Source organism: Babylonia areolata, chromosome 18, assembly GCF_041734735.1.
Source record: "Babylonia areolata isolate BAREFJ2019XMU chromosome 18, ASM4173473v1, whole genome shotgun sequence".
NCBI lineage: Eukaryota > Metazoa > Mollusca > Gastropoda > Neogastropoda > Buccinidae > Babylonia > Babylonia areolata.
Genome location: NC_134893.1, coordinates 29,424,601 through 29,449,600, shown reverse-complemented (window position 1 = coordinate 29,449,600; position 25,000 = coordinate 29,424,601). Strand labels below are relative to the sequence as shown.

The 25,000-nt window shown below is 45.1% G+C and overlaps 1 protein-coding gene across 1 annotated transcript; it reads right to left on the bottom strand.

Moving 5' to 3' along the window:
• Positions 1-1,827: 1,827 nt before the first annotated feature.
• Positions 1,828-21,494, bottom strand: LOC143292216 (uncharacterized). Its single transcript, XM_076602402.1, has 4 exons — positions 21,436-21,494; positions 13,882-14,495; positions 12,693-12,807; positions 1,828-3,682 (listed from the first exon to the last, which is right to left on the bottom strand). The coding sequence occupies exons 2-4, from the start codon at positions 14,171-14,173 to the stop codon at positions 1,828-1,830; spliced, it is 2,262 nt and encodes a 753-aa protein (XP_076458517.1). The 5' UTR covers positions 14,174-14,495; positions 21,436-21,494.
• Between the last annotated feature and the right edge of the window lie 3,506 nt (positions 21,495-25,000).

Genomic DNA, 25,000 nt, shown 5'->3' with positions numbered 1-25,000 from the left:
TTGTTATCTATTGACTAAAAGAAAGCATTTGATAGTGTAGACAGAAACGAGCTATGGGAAACATCCGGAGACTTTCAAACTCGTCGAGGGTGATGCGAATAGGGGTATACATGTATATCAGTTGGTAAAGTGCTCACTGTTGTTTTGACGTGCCAAGCTTTGTTGAGCCCCAGTTATGTGTTATACAAGGATGTGTTTCGAGTCCCCTCATGTTTTCCTCATTTCTGAAGCTGCTAATTATATAAGCAGGAGAGGTAAATAACAACGACAACAACAACAATAATAATAACAAAAAAAACCTACACCAACCAACCAACCAACCAACCAAAGAAGCAACGAAACAACTTTCCAAGTAAGTTACTGGTTGAGTGAACATTGAACCTGCCAGTGCACAGTGTAACAAAGACTAGAACTGATGAAAGACGGGGCATACATATACTGTTTCTACACACCGGTAAGGACACAAATAAAGCGATGAAATCATCAATATTTAATGCTGATTTAAAGCTTTTTGAGAGTGAATGCGTTCTATCGCACTGTAAACTCGCAAGAACTCACACAGGTAGAAAAAAGGTATCTATGTACAATTTTAGACGGGCACACACACACACACACACACACACACACACACACACACACACACACACACACACACACAGAGTTATGTCAATTTTTGATTGAACTCATACCTCTCTCTCTCTCTCCCTCTCTCTCTCTCTCGCTTCGTCCATGTCATTATATCCAATAAAAAAAATAAAAAAACGAAACTAATCTGTTGAAACATTAAAATATTAAAAGTATGCCCTTGAAAACCGTTAACGTCACTTATAAAGCCTCTACACAATGTGTTCTTTGGAAAGGTGAAAGCTCAACACAAGCACGAAGATAGTGCAAAACCAGACTTGATACAGTGATTTCTTACATCATTCAAGCGTTGTCACCATACGACTTCCGGCTTGTTAAGCAACATGGGGTTATCACAACACAGTCTCGGAGATAGTATCAGCTTTGTGGAAACCATCAGAAAGTCTCTCTCTCTCTGTCTCTCTCTTTCCCCCCCCGCGTTCGCGCTCGATTGTGCGCACTTGAGTTCCAGTGCTACAACTTCGTTATTTTACATAGCTCTGCCAACTTTTGCCGACACCAATACGTACATACAGTATCACAATTTGAAAACTGGGTCAGCCACGTGTTGTCAGAATGACACAACTGGTCCAGTTATATTTTACCACTTCCGAACAGCTCAACCATTCCAGCTGTCTTTTGCATGTAACTGCGGTAAAGCACCCCTCGCACATGACATTAGCAGCACTCAAGTCTTCACCAAGCTGTGAACGTGTGAAGTGGAGCTCGAGGAAGAGGTCACAGTAACAACTATCCTCTTTCAATCTATAGGCCTTCGGTCAGCTCTGTTGACACTGACAGCATCTTCACCAGTCATCCGTCTGAACAAATCACACAGCAAGTCTCCCCTGACGAAAGATTTATGAATTAAACCTAAAGCTAGGACCAGACACATGGAGTGCTAGTGGGCTTTGTTGTAGTAGTTTGTATTTGTATCTGTAGTTGTAGTTGTGTTTATTTATATAGTAAGTTTTTGTATGTTCGGGACACATATTTGGGCTTTGAATGCTTCCTGATTTATACGTCTTTTTATTTATTTATTTATATTTACATTAAAAAAGAGCGTTCAGATTCAAGCATTTCGCTTTTGAAACCTCTGACAGTCAGTCAGTCCGGACCTGACTCAAGTTTGAGGGAGGGGGATGGGTGGGGGATGGGGGGGGGGGGGGGGGGGCGTGTGTGTGTGTGTGGGGGGGGGGAGGTTCACACGTTTTTGTCACTAGTGCCCTTAAGAGACTGTGGACGAGGAGAAGAACTCTTCATGGGTGTGTGACTGGTGAAGGGCAAAGACTGCTTGAGGAGAACGTTCTGCAGAGCTTTAATCTTGTCGCCACTGCTCTGATTGACGAGGTCTTCGATACTGTCCGAGTCCACCACGTCTGTGGACTCTTCGATGGTGCCCATGGACAGGGTAGTGGAGGACGAGTATTGTCTGGAGACGCGTGGGAGACTGCTGGTACCGGGGTCGACGTGTTTGGGGCGGGGAGGGTTGGTCCGGGGGGCAGGCAGGGACCCCCGCCGGCTGCTATGTCTGGTGAAGGTGCCGTCACTGAGGCTCCTGCGCAGCACCTCCGCCAAACTGGGCGGCGCATAGGTGCCCGTAGGGGACACGGATGGGGTCTCTGGGTCTTTGAGCGAGGCAGGGGCAGATTGGCGACGGGATGGGGACACTTTGGCAAACATAGGCTGTGCAGGGGGTGGGGGAGGAGGTGGAGGAGGAGGAGGAGGAGGTGGAGGTGGAGGAGGTGGAGGTGGAGGTGGAGGAGGTGGTGGTGGTGGCGGTGGAGGGGGTGGGATCACCTGAGGAGTTGTTTCCCTTGATGAAGTGGTTCTGTCTGAGGAGGAGGAGGTCTTAGCCCTTATTGAAGGTTGTCGCACTGCTTCTCCAGGGCTGTCGGTGCTGCGGGAGTGGATGTGGTATCGATCATTCTTCCCACCGGAAGTTCCCTTCTCCTCTGATCGGCGGCGGGTGCTTTCGGAGTGCGAGCTTCTGGCAGCTTTCTCATGACGTTTGGGGCTGACGCCATGGCTCTCATGACGCCTGGGGCTGACGCCGTGGCTCTCATGACGTTTGGGGCTGACGCCATGCCTCTCGTGACGTTTACGGCTGACGCCATGGCTCTCATGACGTTTGGGGCTGACGCCATGGCTCTCGTGACGTTTGGGGCTGACGCCGTGGCTCTCGTGACGTTTGGGGCTGACGCCATCCCCGCGCTGGTAGGACCAGGACGTACTGCTGCGTGAGTCCCCAAGGAGAGTGTCGTTGGAGCAGCAGGACAGGTTGAACTGGGACGTGTCCTCGTCGCCGCTGGGCTCCACGGAGTACGTCTGGGAGCTGTCCTCGCTCCACTGCGCGGCGTCCATCATCACCGCCCTGGAGCCGCTGAACCGTCCGACGCTGGCCCCGTCCTGGGAGGAACTCTCGTCCCCCGCTGAGTCCTGCGGGTCCCCGCGACACGCGCTCCCTCCCCCCGAGCTGGCAGAAGACAGGTTGTCGTCCAGCTCCCGGAAAGCAGAGTCCGAGGAGGTGCAGGATGGTCGTTTGAAATGATGGTGACTGTCGTGCTGAACGTTGGAAGAGGAGGAGGAGGAGAGACAGTACTGACGTCTGCTCATCAGCGAGAGTCCGTCCTGCTCCATGATCCCTGACTCGTCGGAGCTGTAGTCCTCCCTGGGCGTGCAGGGCCGTGGGTCCCGCCGGCCCTCCTCCAGCACGGGCGGCAAGGTGATCTTTGACGACCTGAAAACCTCCTGGCCCTTGGTCAGCGACGTCCTCCTCCTCAGGGTGGCCAGGGAAGCTTGCAGGCTCTGTAGGTCCTGGCCCGGGGCAGGAGGAGGGGGGAGGTTGGACAGGCCGCCACACCGGCATTTGGTGTACAGCGAGGACAGGTAGTGGTCATGGTCAGCGCTGAACTTTCGGTCAGTGTAGGTGGTGGGCGCTGCTGTTGCTGTTGCCCTCAGGGCCTGGCCGTCCAGGTGCAGGCTGTGCATGTGGAGGTCCAGGGGGTAGTGGTGAGAGGACCACCGTCTGTCCATGGAAGCTGTGTGGTGGAAACACCTGCACGCACACCAGTCCTGCTGTGTGAACACGAGATGGTAATAGTATCACACATTGTGTGTGTGTGTGTGTGTGTGTGTGTGTGTGTGTGTGTGTGTGTGTGCGTGCGGTGTGAGTGCGCATGTACAAGTACTTAAACTGATATGCGTATCTGTCTAAAATTGCACTGCATCTGTGTTTGTATATGATTTCCGATTTATGTCTGTACATTTTTATGTGCTGTCCCTCCCAATATTCCTCGTGACCCCGACACACTTGGTGATAAAGACCTTTTCTATTCTATTCTATTACATTGTATTGCATTATATTTTCTCACAACAGATTTCTGTGCTCTCCCCGGGGACAGCGCGTTACCACAGCACAGAGACACCCTTTGGTCTCGTCTCTTTGTGTCTGCGGGTGTATTTGTTTCACTATCATAGTGGATATCTTTCACAGAATTTTGCCAGGAACAAGCTTTTTGTTGCCGTTTTTTTTTTCTCGTGCGCTAAATGCATTCTATACATGAGACGTCGGTTTATCTTCTAATCGAAATGATTAGCGCCCAGACCACCACTTAGCTTTGCGAAGAGGGAGTAAAAATCCCGGGGGTCTGTATGTGGGAATCGAACTCATGAACACTCGATTCCTAGTCGGGCGCATTGCTACTAGGCCCCTGCTCTACCTGTGAAGGTAAGCGTGTTGAAGAGATGTGACATATCTATATGTGCGGTTTTATTAACGAAACGAAACACTCAAAGGTTCGGGGGATTTTCTCACAGCGATGACGTATGAAACTCTGTCTCTGTGTCTGTCTCTGTCTGTCTGTCTGTCTCTCATGGGCATAGGCAACGTAGAAAACATCCTAAGCTTAATTCAAACCTTCGCAAAGAGAGAGAGAGAGAGAGAGAGAGAGAGAGAGAGAGAGAGAGAGAGAGAGAGAGAACGAACGAACGAACGAACGAACGAACAAACGAAATTTTATTTTACGAGGGTAAAGCACAAAGTACTTGTTTACATCCAGCCCTCTGGGCATAAATAATAATTGGAAAAAAAGCGAGAGAGAGAGAGAGAGAGAGAGAGAGAGAGAGAGAGAGAGAGAGAGAGAGAGAGAGCGCTCTTCTCTGATTCAGAAGACCTGCTGGCGTGACGTGTGGTGGGAAAAAGCATGGTGCAGTGAACACAGGTTTTCTGGCAACACATATTTCCATCAGGTCTGTACAGTATGTTCAGAACAATGATAATCGTGAATCACAATGGTTTTAGCCTTCCTGGCTTACTGTGGTTCTGGCGTTTGAGGAAAGGCATATTCAGGACGTCAAGGTGTCATCTTGTCTTGTCACCACCTCAGTCTCATCCAGTGCATTCATCAATCATCAAGCATATCATTTTCTCACAGCTTTCCCTCGCCAGATTCTCGAAGTAACGTCGGTTTGTGTGTGTGTGTGTGTGTGTGTGTGTGTGTGTGTGTGTGTGAGTGTGTGAGTGTGTGTGTGTTCTTTTCATTTTTCTCATATTGACACAGTGACAGCGCTGATTCCTAACGGCCTTGACATGTCTGTCTGTGTCTGTCTGTCTGTCTGACTCTCACCCTTAAACTGTCTCTCACCGGCCCCTCAAATCTGTTCCCAAACCATCCTTAAACTTCCTTAGTCTTCTAAATTCCCTTCTTCTCACAAGCCCCCACTCCCCACCCCCTCCATCTCTCTCTTTTTCCCACCCCTTCTCTATGTCCCTCGCTGTCCCCAGCCCTGTCTTTCGCTGTCTCTTAAAGCCCAGTTGCAAACAACTCATTATCTCCCCTTGTCTCCCACAGTGTCACCCCGCCCTTCCCGACACCCCCCTCCCCCCTTTCTGTGACACACAGTGTCATGTATGTATGTATGTGTGACACACATTGTCATGCATGTATGTCCATAGCTCACGTGTTCTTATCTGCATAAGTATTTGTGTGCGCAGAGCATAATTATGTGTTCAAATTTAAACTCATCGTTCAACGATCAACACACACACACACACACACACACACACACACACACAGAAATGAAACAGACAGTCAGACACATACACACAGCCACATAGACAGAAAGAAAGAAAGAAATAAGGAAAGAAAGAGAGACAAAGAGAGAGAGAGACAGAGAAGAGACAGAGGCAGATAGACGGATGCACAGATGCATAGAGACATAGACAGACACAGAGATAGAGACAAAGCACAGACAGACACAGAGACAGAAAGGTGGAGGGACAGAGACAGAATTAGAGTCATAAAGACACAAAGAGACAGACAGACAGACAGACAGACACACGGAAAGGCTGGCAGAGAAACAGACAGAGACATACAGACGGACGCACAAAGACGGAGAGTCATAGCTTGACACGGAGACAGAGACAAAGCACAGACAGACACAGAGACAGAATTGTGGAGGAACAGAGACAGAAGCAGAGTGTTAATTAAAGACACAGACAGACAGACAGACATTTAGACACACAGATGCGGACAGAGACAGAAAGACAGATGCACATAGACAGAGAAACATAGATAGAGGGAAAGACAAGAGGGACAGAGACAGAAACAGGGTCATAAAGACACAGACAGACAGACAGACAGACAGACAGACAACTCCCCCCACACCCATCCACCCACCCACCCACAGAACAGAACTAATCCCCGCTTGAAGAAGGGATGACGACCCAAACATTGACGGGGCCGGAGCCACAAAGACCGAGGGACTTCAGAGGTCTCGGGCAGACAAACAGTCCAGCGTGTCATCACAGGGGCACAGAGGTTTGAACCCCCGGCCCCAAGGGGGAAACCGGCCCACCGCGGGTGGGGGGGTGGTGGGGGGCTACTGAGGCCCCGTGAGGGATGGTGACGTCAACAACTGAGGTCCAGCGAAGAGGAGGGAAGAGAAAGGAGGGAGGGAGAGAAGGGAGGAGGGGAAGTGGAAAAAGGAAGGCTATGAGACGTTTGTCAGTGTGTGGTGATCCTGCGTAGGTCTTTCACGGCCCTGACTGTGGGAGGGTGGGTGGGTGGGCAAGATGGGCACGGTGGGGCTCAGTGTCTTTCGGCCCGCGGATTTGCGTGGCTGGTCAGAGCCGTTAATGCCCTGATGAATGAAGACGGATAATTATTGTTATTACATTGTATCAATTTGGGTCACGACGGATTTCTCTGTGTGAAATTCGGCTGCTACTCTCCTCGGGGACAGCGCGTAGCTACATTAAAACGCCACCCCCCCCCCCCTTTTTTTTATAATAATCTCCCCCCCCCGCCCCCACCCCCTACCCCTCCGCGTAACTATTAAGTGCATTTGTTTTTACTATCGAAGTAGGTTTATGGAGGCACACATTTCGTCAGGGACAACCCTTTTGTTGCCGTGGGTTCTTTCATGTGCGCAAAGTACATGCTGCACAAGATATCTCAGTTTATCGTCTCATCCGAATGACTTGCATCCAGACCAGCACTCAAGGTCTAGTGGAAGGGGGCGGAGGGGCAGGGGTGGGGGGGGGGGGGCGGGGAGTAAAAACCTTGGTCCGTAATACGGTACTCGAACCCGTGGACAATCGCTTCCTGGGTAGGGCATGACCACTGCGCCACGGCTCCAGTTATGCACATGGATAAGGATAATTGACTGATGAAACACTACTTTTCTGGAAGCTGGAAGTTTAATCGGAGTTCTGCCCTACAATGCAATACCCAAGAAGAAGAGTTATCCTGACCTGTAAAACCAGTCGTTGTTCGGTTGGGTAAAGCCCTTTACTGATGAAGACGCTCGTTAGCAGCAGTTAATAGATTGGTACTGGTTCAAAACTCACTGTGATTGTTATCCTGACCTGTAAAACCAGTCGTTGCTCGGTTGGATAAAGCCCTTTACTGATGAAGACGCTCGTTAGCAGCAGTTAATAGATTAGTACTGGTTCAAAACTCACTTCAAAAGATGTTTACGAAATAGGGTAATATATTAGTACCAATAAGCCAAAATCAGGTCAGCTAGAAAGTCAGCTAAATCAGATTAATAACAGAATTTGAAATGTTATTAACAATAGAGAATTTTGTAATGATAAGAGCAATTCAATTTTTCTTGTTGAGAATAACAGATAATTTTGTAATGTCACCATTAATAGATTGTTAATCTGCAGAATTCTTAATGCTGTGAATGATACAGTTTTTGATGTTAAGAAAATAATAATTCGGAATGTTACGAACAATATAACTTTGTAACACTGAGAAGTTTTTATGTTTAATGTTAAGAATGATATAATCCCTAACGTTAAGAACAATAGAATCTTGTGTTGTTTAGAACACGTAATGTTAGCAACAACAGATTCTTGACCAGTTAAGCACAACGAAACCCCGTACTATTACGCACAACTGAATCTTATATGTCTGTATGAGTGTGTATGTGTGCGTGCCTGAAATCTGATTGAATGACATAGGAAACGAATGATGAGCGCCTAGTGACAGCCATCAGTCGGCTCTACCGGGTAGGCAGCCTGTTGTGCAAATAACACCTAAGTTTGTAAAGCGCTTAGAGCTTGGATGATAGGCGCTGAATACGTGTCCTTATTCATGATTCATTCATCAGTCTTGTTGTGTTACGCACAACAAGAATCTTGTAAAGTGAAAATCGACAGAATCGTGTACAATGTGGAACAGGTCAGAACAATCCAAAGCTCGTGACAGGACCATGTTGTAAAAAAACTGTTTCATTCTGCCGACTTACGCAACGCGATTAACAACATGCACCGGTGACCCTCGTTTTCCCCTCGTTTTCACACACATGATGTAAACCTCCCGGATTTATTTGCATGCACTGGGTTCTCCCAAAGCAAACGCCCCCCTGCCCCCTTCCTCCTCCGCCCCCACGACCACCCCCACCCCCTCTCCTCCGTCCCAGCTTGGAGCAGTCCTCTCGTCACTCACTGCATAACCCAGGACACACCTCACTCAGGTGGCAAGGGGACGGGCAGTAAGGGGATGATGACGATGACAGACAAGATCGTGTGCACTCCGCAGTGTTGACAAGTCGCACGTCGTTGTGCGTACTTGGCAACCTCTATGATGACGTGTGTGTGTGTGTGTGTGTGTGTGTGTGTGTGTGTGTGTGTGTGTGTGTGTGTGTGTGTGTGCGGGAGGGTCAGGGGGAGGGGTGTGGTGTAGGGGACGCGGGGTGGGAGGGGTAGAGATGGATATGGGTGTGGATGTGGGTTTCCCTTTTTGGGTAAAAATGTGACCGACTTGGGAGTATTTGATGAGAGGGGGTGGGTTGAAACGTGCGCGCGCGTGTGTGTGCATGTGTGTGTGTGTGTGTGTGTGTGTGTGTGTGTGTGTGTGCGTGTGTGTGTGTGAACAATAACTGAGAAATGGAGACTGACAAATGCGTTAAAACAAATCAGATATTCTGAATAATGCAAAAGAACTGTGGCATACTTTAAAAATGAAATCAGACGACCCTGTACCCTGTGTTCAGAACAATGATAATCGTGAAGCATGATGGTGTTAGCCTTCCTGGCATCCCGTGGTTCTGGCGTTTGAGGAAAGGCGTCTTCAGGACCTCGACCAGAAGTGTCAATCCCGCAAGGAGAGGAGACGATACCCATCACCTGCTATAGCCTGTCCACAGTGCGGCCCGGCATTTGTGCGTCTGTAGAGTTGAGTTTAACTCTCTCCATACGAACGGTGAAAGAGACGACGTTAACAGCGTTTCACCCCAATTACCATCATCAAAATATTGCAAGCGGAAGGCTCTTATACTTAAGAGGTGAATGTTGACAAAGAATACCACACTTCTGACGACGGAAGCTAAAGGTTGGGTTATTCAGACACCCACTGGACATCCGAGGGATCTGTGGAGAGGAGAAGAGAGGACTGGCCGTACTGAGTGAGTTAACGACCTATCGGCAATAAGCCCTTAAGGTCACGTTGTTCTGGACAGATGTCCGGCAGTAGTCGTTCGGTGGTTAAAGATGTTCAATGCTGTGGTCAGTTGGGTATCGGAGGTGTAGTCGGAAGGGAATCGTTGTCCTGATGGGTGTCGCAGTTGTTCGATGCTGCAGTATCGTTATCGGCTGTAGACTGGTATTTTCTTGACGCTAGTTTTGATGCATTGTGAGATGATGTTTTTTCTCATCGTTGGTCAAATGTTGTCTCGGCTGTAGTCTTTCTTGTCGCAGCTGTTGTATCTTGAATCGTAGGTGACCAAGGCCGTCTTCAGGATCACCGGGCATCCAGTCCTCAGGCTCCGTCGACGTCCCACACGCCCCACGACGGCAGACCACCACCAACAAATTGAGCAACAAAGCCACGAACCGCCATCCGCCCCCATTCCCCCGCAGTCCGTCTGTCTTTGGGCTGAGTTCTTATGTCCAGCTTCATTGATGTCTTCGTTCGCTATGGACTCCCATGGTGACGATGAGGATGATGATGGCGCCGATGATAATGACGACGATGATGATGTCTTTCTGTACAGTCTGTGGCAGACAGGATACACTGCGTGGCACAGTGTCGGAGCAGGATCAGTGGAGCCATGTCCTGGCCAGTTTGTGTGCACTGACGATGACTCGCCTGAGGAGCAAAGGCCAGCAAAGGCAAACATTTCATGACTGGCTACGTATCCGGAAGGGGGAGGGGGGGTATGATTTTTGTTTGAAACACTACACACACACACACACACACACACACACACACACACACACACACACACATTCACACACACACGCCCGTACACACACACACACACACACACACACACACACACAATCATACATACATTAACACACATGCACACACACACAAAGAACACACACACACACACACACAAAGAATACACACACACTCACACACACAAACACACACACGCACACACACACACAAAGAGTCACGCAGAACTTCACCTTGTTGTACGTGCTCACCAGCTTAAGCGAGCAAACTGTCGTTTAAAGAGTGGGAGGAACACTCCTACTTTTCAGTGCAGTGCGCAGTTCTCTCTCTGTGTGTGTGTGTGTGTGTGTGTGTGTGTGTGTGTGTGTGTGTGTGTTCATCATCACACTATCACCATAATCATCACTGGTGTCATCGGCGTCGTAATCGTCATCACCATCATCATCATCGACCTAGTACCTATCATCGTCGTCATGATCATCATCATCATCGTCATCATTATCATGTCATCATTATCATCACCACGACCACATCACCCTCCTCGTCATCCTCGCCGCCGTCGTCGTATTCATCGTCATGATCGAAACATCATCATAATCGTCATCATCTCATCATCGTTATCAGCGTGTTCATCTTCACCATCATGTCATCATTTTCATCACCACGACCACATCACCACCCTCGTCATCCTAGCCGTCATTGTCGTATTCATCGTTATGATCGAAACGTCATCATGATCAAAACCAACTTCTTCATCTTTTTTATTTTATTTTTGGTACAAGCACGATCAGCCCTCAGACCGCCCAGCCAGCCAGGTGTTGACCCACGACGCCCACTTTCTATCTTTGCTCATCGGCCTGGTGCGACACACGGGGGAACAAGGAGGACACCACCCTCTGTAACAACATCGTCATTTCCTGCCCACTTCTCTCCCTTCCCTGCAAACACGCCGCACACCAAAACCCAGCAGCCGGCCGCCCCTTGACCTGTCTATGGTCGTGGATTGGTGTCAGTACACAGGTGGTTTAAAACTGGTTGGAAAAACACCTCTTCCCTTTCAACAGACAGTCACTTGCTGTGTGTCTGCTATCTGCCCGTTCTCTTGTTTCCAGTAGGACAAACACTGGCATACCTCCTTCTGTTGACATTGACGGCTCGGCTCCCATCTTTATGTGCCCCGTCAGTTGGGCGAGTTCCTAATCTTGACGGGGTGTGAGGAGATCCCTCATTCCGCGAACAGCACTGTAATCTTTCTGTTCATTTTGGTTCCTCTTTTGGACGGCACACAGCACACGCATTGATCGACACACAAGCACAGATACAGACGCACACATGGCACACAAAGTCACAGGCGCACGCACATATGCATACGTCCCACTCATGCATTGATATAACGCTTCTGCTTGTACAAACAAAAATCTTCAAAAGATTGAATCGAATCTATGATTATAACTGCACCCACCGATACTCGGGTGAATATTCAATGTGTTCATAATCATTACCTCTTTTCAACCAGACAACACACAGTGTAGCGCTCAGTTCCCAAGTGTCTGCTAGTTTCCATCAGTATACTTATCAAATCTATCAAAAGCACTCATTGTAATATTATTCTATAAAACAGATGCACAAACCACAGCTACGGACACTAATCGCTTATCTATATGTTTCCAAACTTGAACAAATGTCACAGGTTCGATAACTGTACAGAATAATTATGTTTGAAGCCTTCCTCTTGATAAAATATAAATGTGCACAGTTCATTTTCAAACACCCATGATATTGTTTACACACGTCAGATCCATTAGTTCAATTCAACCAGCCGTGCGCCTTTTTGTGCCTAAGAATTTGGGACACGATTCTTTGTTTTCTATTTACTGATGACGAATAATAATAAATGGGGGTGATGTCGACAATGCTATGGGGGTCCATTTCAGGTTTGAGACTACTTGACAAGGCTGCACACTCATATCCTACCATCAACCAGGCCCGAGAGATAAAGAGTCCAGCAATGTAGGTCAGGAAATTTGAGCAATACTCCCACTGATGCATTCGTGAAGTGCACGACCCTGGACTGTGTGGTCCCAGTCTTTCTATTTGAACCCACAGCACACTCCTGGTTGGAGTCAGCCACTGACCGACCCCCCATCCCCACTCTACCCCCACCCCCACCTCTGACGGGGTTCAAACCCACGTTCAGACTGGAGCTTGCTGAAAACAAGATCAAAGAAGAGTAAGTAAATCACGTACGGTTTTGGTTTCACCTTGTATTGTTTCGTTTGTTTGCAGGAATAAGGGATAGCGAAGACAGGTCGTGTCCTGTGCCGTGCGGAGGACTGCTTCAGTGCCTGTCCTGTCCTGTCACAACCTTACCTACTGAGGTGTTGTTCCTCTGCAGCCCGTCTGTCCCCCCCGGGCACACAGTGGTAGGGGCAGGCAGGAGGGTGACGGCCCGCACGCTCTGAGGCTGACGGCACTCCGCCTGCACCTGATGCACGTGCAAAACGCATCTAGATACACAGTGTTGATTAGGTTCACGAGAAATCGGCACCACAGCAAAAATATACTACTGCCGTTCACTACTACTACTACTACTGCTACTACTACTAAAAATAATAATAGCAGTAGTTACTAGTAACAACAATAACAACAAAAATCAGAAGAAGAAGAATGAGGAGGAGGAGGAGGACGATGAAGACGAAGAAGAAGACGAAGAAGGGGCTTATTAATATGCTTGCTTATAAAGATTGTTTTTGAAGCTTGCTTGTCCTGTCCTCTTAACACGAAATAGCCATTCATACATCTTTTACCACCACCCCCTCCTCCTGCCTCCAGTCTCCATCCATCTAACTCATCACTCGTGTTCTGTTCAATTATTTTTGTTTTGTTGTTGTCAACTTCAGTTGCATGCATGTCATTGAGTACCATTAGCTGTTGATGTTGATGTTGATTTACAATCTTTCTTTGTTGGTGACCCCCTTCACCACCACCCTGCCCCCACGAAATCATATTACAGTGAATATAATTGTAACATTTCTTATTTTGGATCTTGAGTTTTTATCTATGATGAATGTGATAATCATGGTTGTTATTTATTTATTTATTTATTTATTTATCTATTCATTTATTTATTCATTTATTTATTTCTCTTAAACAGAGGCCTGATGTATCTGCGAGTGCGTGTTGTTTTTGTTCAAGAAAGGAAAACAAAAACACTGAGATGTTTCAATATTGCGCATGCATGTGCTGACACCTCCAACCCTCGCCAATCCCCCTCCACCCTCCACACACACACACACACACACACACACACACTCGCAAGCACAAACGCACATGCAAACACACACACACGCAGCACACACCAATTACATCACTTTTGTGAAAAGATGTTAAATAAAAGCGATACTATTACCACCACCACCACCACCTCCACTACAACTACAACTACAACACACATTCCTCCTCCACCCCTCTCCCCTTCTGACCCACTTCCCCCCCTTTACCTGGCCTCACTTCTTCCCCACCCCTCATCCACACCACTCACAGCAGCCAGCGGACTCACAGTATCTGCCGTGGTGTGAGTACAGGTGAGGCCCGTCGAGGTCCCCGGGTCCCTCGTGATTCAGGGGGGCGGGGGCAGGCGGTGGGGGGGAGGTCGGGGGGGACCTGAGGAGGATGAACTCCCCGCGGAAGAGGCCGCTGGTTTCGGGAGGCCTGGGGGGACCGCGGGGGGCCAGGCTGTGTAGCCAGCTGGGGCAGGGCGGGGGATCCCCCTCTCCGGGCCTCTCCCCCCCTCCTCCGCCCCCACCCCCCGCCTGGCCCCCAGCCAAGGGGGACGACTCCTGCTGCCCCATGGTCTCTTGGGTGTGTGGTGGTGGTGGTGGTGGTGGTGGAAGGGGTGGATGGCTGGTGGCTTGGTGGGTCGATACGCTGGTTTTAATCGGGTGGCTTGGGTGGGTGATGGCTGTGGCGGCTTAGCGGCACGGTACCGTGGGTGAGCGGATGGCTTGGTGAGTGGACGGGTAGATGGTTGGGTAGTTAGCTTAGAGGCTCAGTTGCTTTGGTTGTTGATCAGATTTCTGGGCGGGTGGCTGGCTTGCTGGCTTGGGAGCGACAGGGCGGCTGGAAAGTGTTCAGCAAGTAACTGTGGATACTTTTCTCTGATCATCCGATGTGCTGGGAAAACAAAAGGAAAGGAGAGTAGGAAGCCAGAGTTAGAGAGAGTGAGTGGGTAAGAGAGAGAGAGAGAGGGGGAGGGGGCAAAGAGATACAGAGAGAGAGAGAGAGAGAGAGAGACAGAGAGAGGGGGCAAAGAGAGAGAGACAGACACAGAGAGAGACAGAGACAGTGAGAGGGGAGCAAAGAGGGACACACAGAGAGAGACAGAGAGACCGAGAGAGGGCGGGAAAGACAGACAGGCAGACACACACACACACACACACACACACACACACACACACACACACAGACTAAAAGGGAGACAGATAACAGCAAAAGAAGCAGATGAATATGTAAATAAACAGACAGAAAAACAGACGGGTAGGTCGAAAGATACACACACATACACTCACAGGAGTGAGAGAAGGAGGGAGGGAGAGAGGGGTAGATATACTTTGCACACACACACACACACACACACACACACACACACACACACACACTTTCAAGGTTGCGTCAAACACGCGTGGACTTATCTATATACACCACATCACATCTGTTTAAAAACAAAAACCTACCTGTCTTAGCTAACTGGATTAAGTTGTGAATAAACCTGTGGAAACTTTTATTGTATCTTCCACAACCCCACAGGGAGCAAAAAACAGTTTTCTAATCTTTTAATCTTAGAAATAAAATCTTTGAACACCATTAACTTCAAGACAGATCCATAAAAGAGTGTTCCGAGTCACTTTTGTGGCGAGTTTTTGACACCACAAAGAGCTTATACCACGTTCTGTATAAGAAAAAAAAAAAGAAAAAAAAAAGGCGGGGATCTTTGAGAAACTGGAATTTGCGGCTAATGGTAGAGACCATTCTCATATACATGCAGTTGTCTTTTGCCTTTGATATATATATATATATATATATATATATATATATATAGTGGAGTGATGGCCTAGAGGTAACGCGTCCGCCTAGGAAGCGAGAGAATCTGAGCGCGCTGGTTCGCCGATATTTTCTCCCCCTCCACTAGACCTTGAGTGGTGGTCTGCACGCTAGTCATTCAGATGAGACGATAAACCGAGGTCCCGTGTGCAGCATGCATTTAGCGCACGTAAAAAAAACCCACGGCAACAAAAGGGTTGTTCCTGGCATAATTCTGTAGAAAAATCCACTTCGATAGGAAAAATAAATAAAACTGCACGCAGGAAAAAATACAAAAAAATGGGTGGCGCTGTAGTGTAGCGACGTACTCTCTCTGGGGAGAGCAGCCCGAATTTCACACAGAGAAATCTGTTGTGACAAAAAGAGCAATACAATACAATATACTTCTTTATACGTATATTTTAGTGTTCGACGGATCATGTTATGAGAACATGAGTCCCTGTCGTGGCTGCATCGTAATGAAGGCTGCATTGTAAATGGAAGTGTCATTCCTTTCTCTTTGGACCGCTGGGATCAGAACAGCAGAAGTGTTCACTGTTGTGAATACAGTTTCCTCCAACATTCTGAATGCAAGAACAGGGTATAACAACCGTCCATTATAATTACAGTGATGACCTAGTGGTAGCGAGTCCGCCCTGGAAGGGAGAGAATCTGAGCACAAGGGATTGAATCCCATTCAGGCCATTATTTTCTCTCCCTCCCCGAGACCTTGGGCGGTGGTCTGGACGCTATTTATCCGGATGAGACAATAAACCGAGGTCACGTGTGTAGCAAGAAACCACAGCGACAAAATGGTTGTCCCTGGTAAAATGATGTCGGAAAATCCACATTGATGGGAAAACAAATACACCCACAGGGGAGAGAGAGAGAGAAAAACAAAGGTGCCGCTGCATTGTTTGACGCACTCTGCAGGGACAGCAACCTGAATTTCACACAGGTGAATTCTGTTGTGACAAAGAGTAATACAACACTGCAAAAAGTTAACTTACTCTAACACAAAAGAAGGCAATGTTATTTGTATTCCAAAAGGAGACAAATCAAGGAAAGACATAAGGAACTGGAGACCAATATCCCTCTTAAATGCAGTATATGAAATAGGATCGGCATGTGAAGCTAACCGAATTACGACTGTATTACCCGCTTTGATTAATGAAGATCAGATGGTTTTATTCCTGGGAGGTATATAGGAGACAATATTAGAATGATTTATGATTTGACAGAGTACCTAAACCGTAAGAAAATACCTGGCCTATTGTTAAATATAGATTCTGAAAAGGCGTTTGATTCTTTAGATTGGGGCTTTATGTTTAAAGCTTTTGGTTTAGGAGAAAGCAATAACGAGTGGATTAGTACATTTTACGCTAATATTAAGTCTACTGTAATCACTAATGGACATGCATCCATGTGATACTCTATCAACAGAAGATGTTGACAGCGTGACCCATTCTCTCTATTTTTTTTATTTGTATGTAGAAATTCTTGCAATAACGATTACAGAAAATGAACATATTAAAGGCGCTACTATAGATAACATTGAATATAAAATACCTCAATATGCAGATGATACAGAGTTCACATTAGCTGATGAGAGGAAATCATTTGAAATGTGTATATGAGTAATGAGGAATTTGGAGCAAAATCTGGATTACTTATGAATGCTGGAAAACAAGAGCAGTTTGGTGAGGATGCAAAAAAAGGTCAAAGACAAGATACATGCAACACCTTGTCATGGAATGGAATCCCTCAAACTTTAATGTGGTCGATATTTGGTTTACTAACGACCTAAAAGAATGTGAAAACATTTAATTATTTATAGTCTGTTCATCTGAGATGATGATATTAGACTGAAAATAAATGATATTATTATCATCATTTGGATTGTTATCCTTTCTATCATAATGATAATTGTTATTATTAATTAGAACTCGACATTTCTGTATGTACGAATGAAAAGGGGGCCAGTTGAGGTGGAGGAGAGGGGCGGGGTGGGGAGAAGGGGAGGGGGGCAAGGAAGAGGGGACTAAGAAAGGAAGAGAGAGACACACACAGACAGACAGACAGACAGACACACACACACACACACACACACACACACACACACACACACACAGAGAGAGAGAACAGAATGTGGAAAAGATAGAGTACAAAATCTAAAATGGAGAGGGTGAGTGAAAACATGTATTACAATGAAAAATGGACAGAAATAAAATTATTGCTTAAGACATGGATAAGACGACAAATCACACCTTCTGGCAGAGTCACAGTCCTTACATCTCTTATCTTGTCAAAAATCATTCATTTTTGGTTATTGCTTCCAAATCCTCCTGGTGACTTGCAAAAAAGTAGTGTATTTTCTTATGAAACAATAAACAGGATAGTATAAACAGAAAAACGGCAACAAGAAATATAAGCAACGGTGGTTTGAATGTTCTTGACTTGAAAAGATACATGCATTCTTTAAAACTAACATAGCTCAGAAAAACAAGAGACAAACCATAAATGGAAAAAAAATTATTCATTTTTTACGGATGATATGGAAAATTATGGACTAAATATAAAGAATGTACAAAACAAAAATAAATTTTGGACAAAGTTCTTAATGCATGTGGTACATAATAAGAATAAGAATAATATTAATATTAATCATGATACTTATAATGCGCAAAATCTTGATGAAGTCAACTCTAAGCGCACAGAAAAAAATGTAAGCACAAGCAAACACACATACAAACACGCGCGCGCGCGCGCGCGCACACACACACACACACACACACAATTTCAAGACCTGCTGTACGGCTAAACAAAACTGTCAAAAGAGAGGAAAAATGAAAACAAAACAAAACAAAACAACAACAACAAGAAACAAAACAAAAACAAAACAAAACAAAACAAAACAACAACAACAACAACAAACAACCCCAGTTCATTTCATCCTAAGACTGAAATACAGAATCCTAGTGAGATGCCTGCTGAATCCATTCTCTTTAATGTTAGAATTTAAGTTGGTAATGGTATCCTCTCTCACAAAAACTGGACTGAAAGAGGTAATAAAAAGTTGCTTTGTTGCAGAGAATGGACAGTTCTTATCTTTTATCTTTGACAAAAAAAAACAAAAACAAACAAACAAAAAAAACATTAACAACAGAGTTTGTGACCTTTACTGGAATAAAAGTGGCAGTCAAAGATTTCCTGCGAAAGTGAAATTCTCCGCCATCCGGTATCATTACAAACACCTACTCACAGAAAACACATGAATCCATTTGTTTTCTTTTTGGATTGTTGTCTTATTTAACTAAAAGAATCAGTTCTCAACAAATGTATGTATTTGCAATGTGTTGTACATGATAACTTGACACAATTATCTAACATATGGATTCTGATTACGATAATTAGACTGCCATCATTATTCATTACCTTTGTGTCAAATAGGCTGTAATATTTTCTGATGTCTCCTGCGATCCATGTAATCTGACTGTAAAGTGTGTGCAGCCAGTTATGAATCGAGGTGTCATATTCTAAGTTAATCTTTTTTTGTGTTGGTCATTTTTAGTGTTTTTGTATGTTTGTTTTGATTTGTTTTGTTTTGTTCAGAAATACCCTTGTAAACTGTTAGCATGCTACACATGTACTAAAATTACCAAATGTGTCATAAGTTGTATTTTCGCTATATTGGCGTAATGTGTAACACGAAAATATTATGCTGATGATGTTGAAGAGAAAATAAATTATAACCTTCTAGATAACAGAGAAAAAAAGAGTAATACAACACAATTCAAATAATAAAATAACCGTGTAATGTATAACAGCAAATATAATAGTGGAGCAAAACAAGTGCAGGTAACAACTACAGTAAACCTTCACGTATTTCATAATAGATTTGAAGAGAGTAAAACAGAAAGAAAATCAGACACGTAATATAGAATCCAATAACAGACTATAATTGGGGTGATCTGAATTCTTTCTGAAAGACAGAGCCAATTGTATGCCAGAAATGCTGATATCTCGGCACTGGCAAGAAGCCATCGATGGCGTTTCCCATCTTTACTTAGAATATTGTACCAACCCATAATATGTTTCTTTATGTAGAGGGTCAAAGGATTTATAAGTTTAGGAATGGCAAGCAGCACTATTGTGCGTGCCTTCGACTATTGTAATATTTAGTTGTCTAACACACAGGCCTAAGAACTGAGTTAATTCCATGAAATAGAATATCAATATAGAACATAAACTTTTAAACTTGCTAATATTTTTTTTTAGTCATAGAAAATATTCTTCATCGTCTATGAGCCCACCAGTGACAAATATTTCATTTTTCTTTCCATAGAAATGTAGCTAACTTTTTTCTTTTTTTTTCTTTTTGACAACGAAAAGTACCGATCACATCCCACTTACTGTCTCTGAAAAAAAAAAAATCTCGATAATCTTTTTTTTTCCGGTGGCGCCGTGTCTGCGCAGACTCAGTTAAGCACTGGGCTTCTGATCCAGAGTTTACCAGTGGCCAGGGTTCGAGGCCCGTGTCGACATGTGTTGTGCCCTTCGTAAAGACACTTCGCCCCGATTCTCATCTCTCTATACCCGGGTGTGATTGAGCCCGCCTTCCTCTGCCGAGCCCTAACACAGTGGATATGAAATAACGTGTCCCAGTGGGTATAAAGGGCTATAGGATCTTTAACGCTATCCTAATCTTCCTCCGCTTCTCTGTTTACTGTATGTTGTGAAATTATATGTTTAGAGCCCTCTGGTTTACATATCACGGTTCTGAAACTGACGGAAGCAGTCTCCAATACACATTCTTCCAGCTCAAGCGCCAATGAGCTGATTTCGTGCGTGTACAAGACATGCTCATCTGGCTTTTGTCAGTTTGGGCAAACACGGTTGTTGAGTATTGTGATACTGGGAGTGGTTTTATGTAGTGCGATATTGTTTTAGTTAGCATTGTGATCATGGAATCAAGCATTGTGATGAAAGATGTACATTATTCTGATAATGTGATGTGTATGATGAGTGTTGTGTTGTCTGTGATGATTTTATGTGTCCACAAACATAAATAAGTGTTTGAGTGTTTGGCTGGATATCTGTGCATGTAAGGTTTTCGTCTTAGTGTGTTAACTCTCTCCATACGAACGGCGAAAGAGACGACGTTAACAGCGTTTCACCCAATTACCACCATCATAACATTACAAGCGGAAGGCTCTTACACTGAAGGGGTGAACGTTAACAAAGAATACCACAATTCTGACGACGGAAGCTAAAGGTTGGGTCATTGAGACACCCACTGGACATCCGAGGGGTCAGTGTAGAGGAGAATAGAGGACTGGCCGTACTGGGTGAGTTTAACGTCGGGTTTTGGTGCAGCTGGGCATGTTTTACATGGAAAGGCACGAACGTACAATATGAATTGAATCAAACTGAATCAAATCATCATCATCATCATCATTATAATTATTACTATGATCATCATTATTATCATATATAGTTGTTTTCAAGGGGCAGGTCTCTTAGAATCATTTAGAACGTGTTTTGTACGAACGAAACAAGACAGGCACCTTTTTTTTAAAATTTATTTTTTAATTTCTTTTTTTTTGTCAACTACCTTTCTCAAGTATACAGACAAGGACTGCACTGCCAAATTTCCACCACTAGGCCCTACCTCTGCCGACACAGCTATTTGCTACTATCCAGCTAAAACCGAAAAAAAAGGGGGTAAAAAGTCGTTGGATTTTAATTTAACGCTAACATTTAAAATGTGGTCACATGCACCCCTCCCTCCGTTCTCTCTCTCTTTCTCTCTTGAAATGTTTGTTGATACAGCCACTTCACTAGGGTCATGGCCTGTACTGAATAAAATTCTCTCTCTCTCTCTCCCTCTCTGCATTTTTATGCCATGAAAATTTGAGCTGAAAAACAAACAAACAAAAACAAAAACCGAAAAAAAAATATTCACTGGAAAGTATGGGGAAGAAATATAAATCAGTAAAGAAAAAGAAAAAAAAAAAAAAAAAATCTACAATACCCTGCTCAGCAGTCGGTCACGAGCCACATCTCACATGAACAGAGCACTCACAAGGAAACTGTCGACAACACTTCACCTGGCCAGCTTGGAGACTTTTGAGGTAGGTGGCCGACCGCACGACTGCACGCTGCAACAGGAAGCGGCTTCCCACACTGCACCATTGCAAATGGCACGGTGGTGTGACATCAGGGCTTCGGCAGGCCATGCACTTCCCTCCCCCACACCTTTCCGCACCTCCTCACCGCCCCCCCCCCCCACCCCCCACCTTCTCTTCCTCTCTCCATCATACACGTCACGTCCGTGCGTGAGTGGAGTGGTGTTGGCCAAGTGGTAAGGCGCCCGATTAAGAAGCGAGAGAATCTCTGAGCGTTCGGGGTCGAAACTCACCACACTATAGCCAGTGTTTTCTCCCCCTCCACTATACAGACCTTGAGTGGTGGTCTGGACGCTAATCATTCGGATGAGACGATGAAGCGAGGTTCCGTGTGTAGCATGTACTTAGCGCACGTAAAAGAAACCATGGCAACAATAGGGTTGTCTCTGGCAAAATTCTATGGAAAAATTAGCAATTGCAAGCAGAAGAAAAGAAAAGAAAAAGGAAAAAGAAAAAAGATAGCGCTTCACCATAGCAGCCCGAATTTCACACAGAGAAGTATGTTTGACAAAGAGAAACAATACCATACAACACAATAAAATATAGTATTATACAATATACAATACAATACAATAAATTGCAAAATAACTTAATTCATCCATTTGGAAATTAAATTGTGCATCCACAGGCTCGGCACTCACCCTTCACAATATCTCAGCCAACAGCCAAGTCCAGCACACTCGCAACATGACAAATGCTCGACAAAAGATAAAACAGCAATGCATAAAGCTAAATACACACGAGCAAGTAACACAACACAGCGGGCACATTTCCCACGCACACACACCCAAGTCCCCTTACCCTCCAAAACACACACACACACACACACACACACACACACACACACACACACACACACACACTTTGTAAAATAACATAAAAAAAACACAATCTCAGAACAAGAAGTGCTTCTATAAAATCATTATGAATTACAGACATGTAAAACATCAACATCAATATTGTAAAACTCGTGACTCGCAACTGCCAGTAAAACCATTTGAAAAGGTATACGATAACTAAGATATCCACTCATTCATATAAATGCACCAGTTTTACCTATAACACACACACACACACACACACACACACACACACACACACACACACACACACACACCGCGCACGCATAACAGCATATAAATGGCACCAATGGTTATGTTAGTAATGTGTGTGTTGCCTATCAAGGGTGTATGTTCGGATTGCTGTTGGGATAAAAGAACAGTTGTAGCGTGTTGTTCTTGCACTTATTGCATTTATTTGCTTATTTGCATTTATTTGCTTATTTATCATCATTGTTGTCTTATTTATTTATTTATTATTATTATCATTATTTTATTATTATTATTATTATTATTATTATTATTATTATTATTATTATTATTATTATTATTACTACTACCTTTTTAATATTATGATTATTATTTATTTATTTATGTAAGCTTACCTATTATTTATTCACCTTTTTTCTTCTTTTTTTTCTTTTTTTTCTCAAGGCCTGACTAAGCGCGTTGGGTTACGCTGCTGGTCAGGCATCTGCTTGGCAGATGTGGTGTAGCGTATATGGATTTGTCCGAACGCAGTGACGCCTCCTTGAGCTACTGAAACTGAAACTGAAACTGTTCTTGCACGGGGTGCTCGAAACCTATACTGCATATAGGCGCGAGATGATGCGAGAGAGCGATAGAAAATGATTCGTTGATAAACGTTTAGTCAAACAGATAGAGAAGGTGATAGAGGGTGGGTGAGTAGGTGGGGGACAGGGACAGAAAAAAAGAGCGTTTTTCCATTCAAGGATTAACCCTTTCACCGCCAAGCACGCATTTATGCACATGCGTGATAGTGGATCCATGTCACTGAAAGGTGACCATTCACTGGTCTGGTATCCATGAACCTACTGCTCTTATGTTCGGCGGTAGAACAGGCCACATCTTCTACACATCGCAGGTGGGAATCCCCAGCTATTCTTAGACACCATATTTTCTGTGTTTATAGCACAAGGGAATTTGTGAAAGGGTTAAGATTTCAGGCATAGCCTATTCTTCCAATCTGTCTACATCTATTACAAATAGCACACACATAAATGAAGGGAAAATGTGTTCATGCACAAGGACATACATAATGAAGAAAACAACCCCTCCCCCCTCTGCCCCCGAGCGCTCACACACACATACACACACGCGCGCACACACACTGACACCCCCCACCCCCACCACCCCCTCTCACACACACTAATATTGACAAATGGATATGAAAGTGAGTCACAGAGAGAGAGAGAGAGAGAGAGAGAGAGAGAGAGAGAGAGAGATGTCATCAGTATACAAGTTCCAGAAACATCCGGGTGTTCAAAAGATACAGTGTTGTTACTGCCTCGGAAATCTACGCATGGCAAGTGCAGCATACTACAGTGACCTCACAGAGAGAGAGACAGACAGACAGACAGACAGACAGACAGGGAGAGAGAGAGAGAGAGGAGAGAGAGAGAGTGACACGAGAGGAAAAGAGCAGGATATGAGAGAATTAGCTGAGAGATGTTAACAGCAGCAACAAAAACAATAAGGCAATAGCAACATCGTCATCATCATCGTCATCATCATCATCAGCAACAACAACCACAACAACAACGACAGCAACAACAAGACCACCACCACCACCACCACCACCACCACCACCAGCAGAACGTAAACTAATCTGTAAAGAACGTATACAATTTTTCACAGTACTATCAATCATTTTGTGTTCTTGCTGTTAATCACTGAGTGGACCGGTTTGCTGGTCAGCTTCGTGTTGTGGTCATTATCGTTTGGCCCTGTGACTGATGTGTGGGCAGACATGCAAGAATTTCAAAGTATCTGTGGAGAAATGATCACAGAGTTTGTTCTTCTCCTTTCTTCTCCTGCTTCCTCTTCCTTTGTGGGCTGCAAATCCCACTTACGTATGTTGCCTGCGTGTATGTACTAGTGGGCTTTTACGAACGTGTACGGAAGATTTTACTTCGCCATATATGTAGCCATACTCCGTTTTCGTGGTCATGCTGGGCATATTACTGTGTTATTGTTGGCATAACCCATCCATCACTGACGTACGCATTTGATGACCCGCATGCGTATACACACGAAGGGGGTTCAGGCACTGTAACAGGTTTGCAACATCTGTTAACCTCTGAAACTGGAAAAAAAAAAGAAAAAAGAAAAAAAAGGCAATCTTAACACATCAGGTTTTGCAACATCTGTTAACCTCTGAAACGGAAAATAAAGCAATTTTAACCCACCAGGTGCCGTGACAGGGTTTCGAACCCAGGACCCGCAGGTTGAAAGTCCAAGCGCTTTATTATCCACTGGGCTGTTACGCCGTCCGGCACGGGTCTCACACGCCTTACCTCGCCAACTGTATGCTGGCTGCATCACCATCCCC

Coding starts and splice junctions, on each gene's coding strand:
- LOC143292216 (XM_076602402.1), bottom strand. CDS start 14,173: ATGGGGCAGCAGGAGTCGTCCCCCTTGGCTGGGGGCCAGGCGGGGGGT. Junction 12,808..13,881: donor CTCACACCACGGCAGATACT/GTGAGTCCGCTG, acceptor CACGTGCATCAG/GTGCAGGCGGAGTGCCGTCA. Junction 3,683..12,692: donor GAGGAACAACACCTCAGTAG/GTAAGGTTGTGA, acceptor GTGTGCGTGCAG/GTGTTTCCACCACACAGCTT.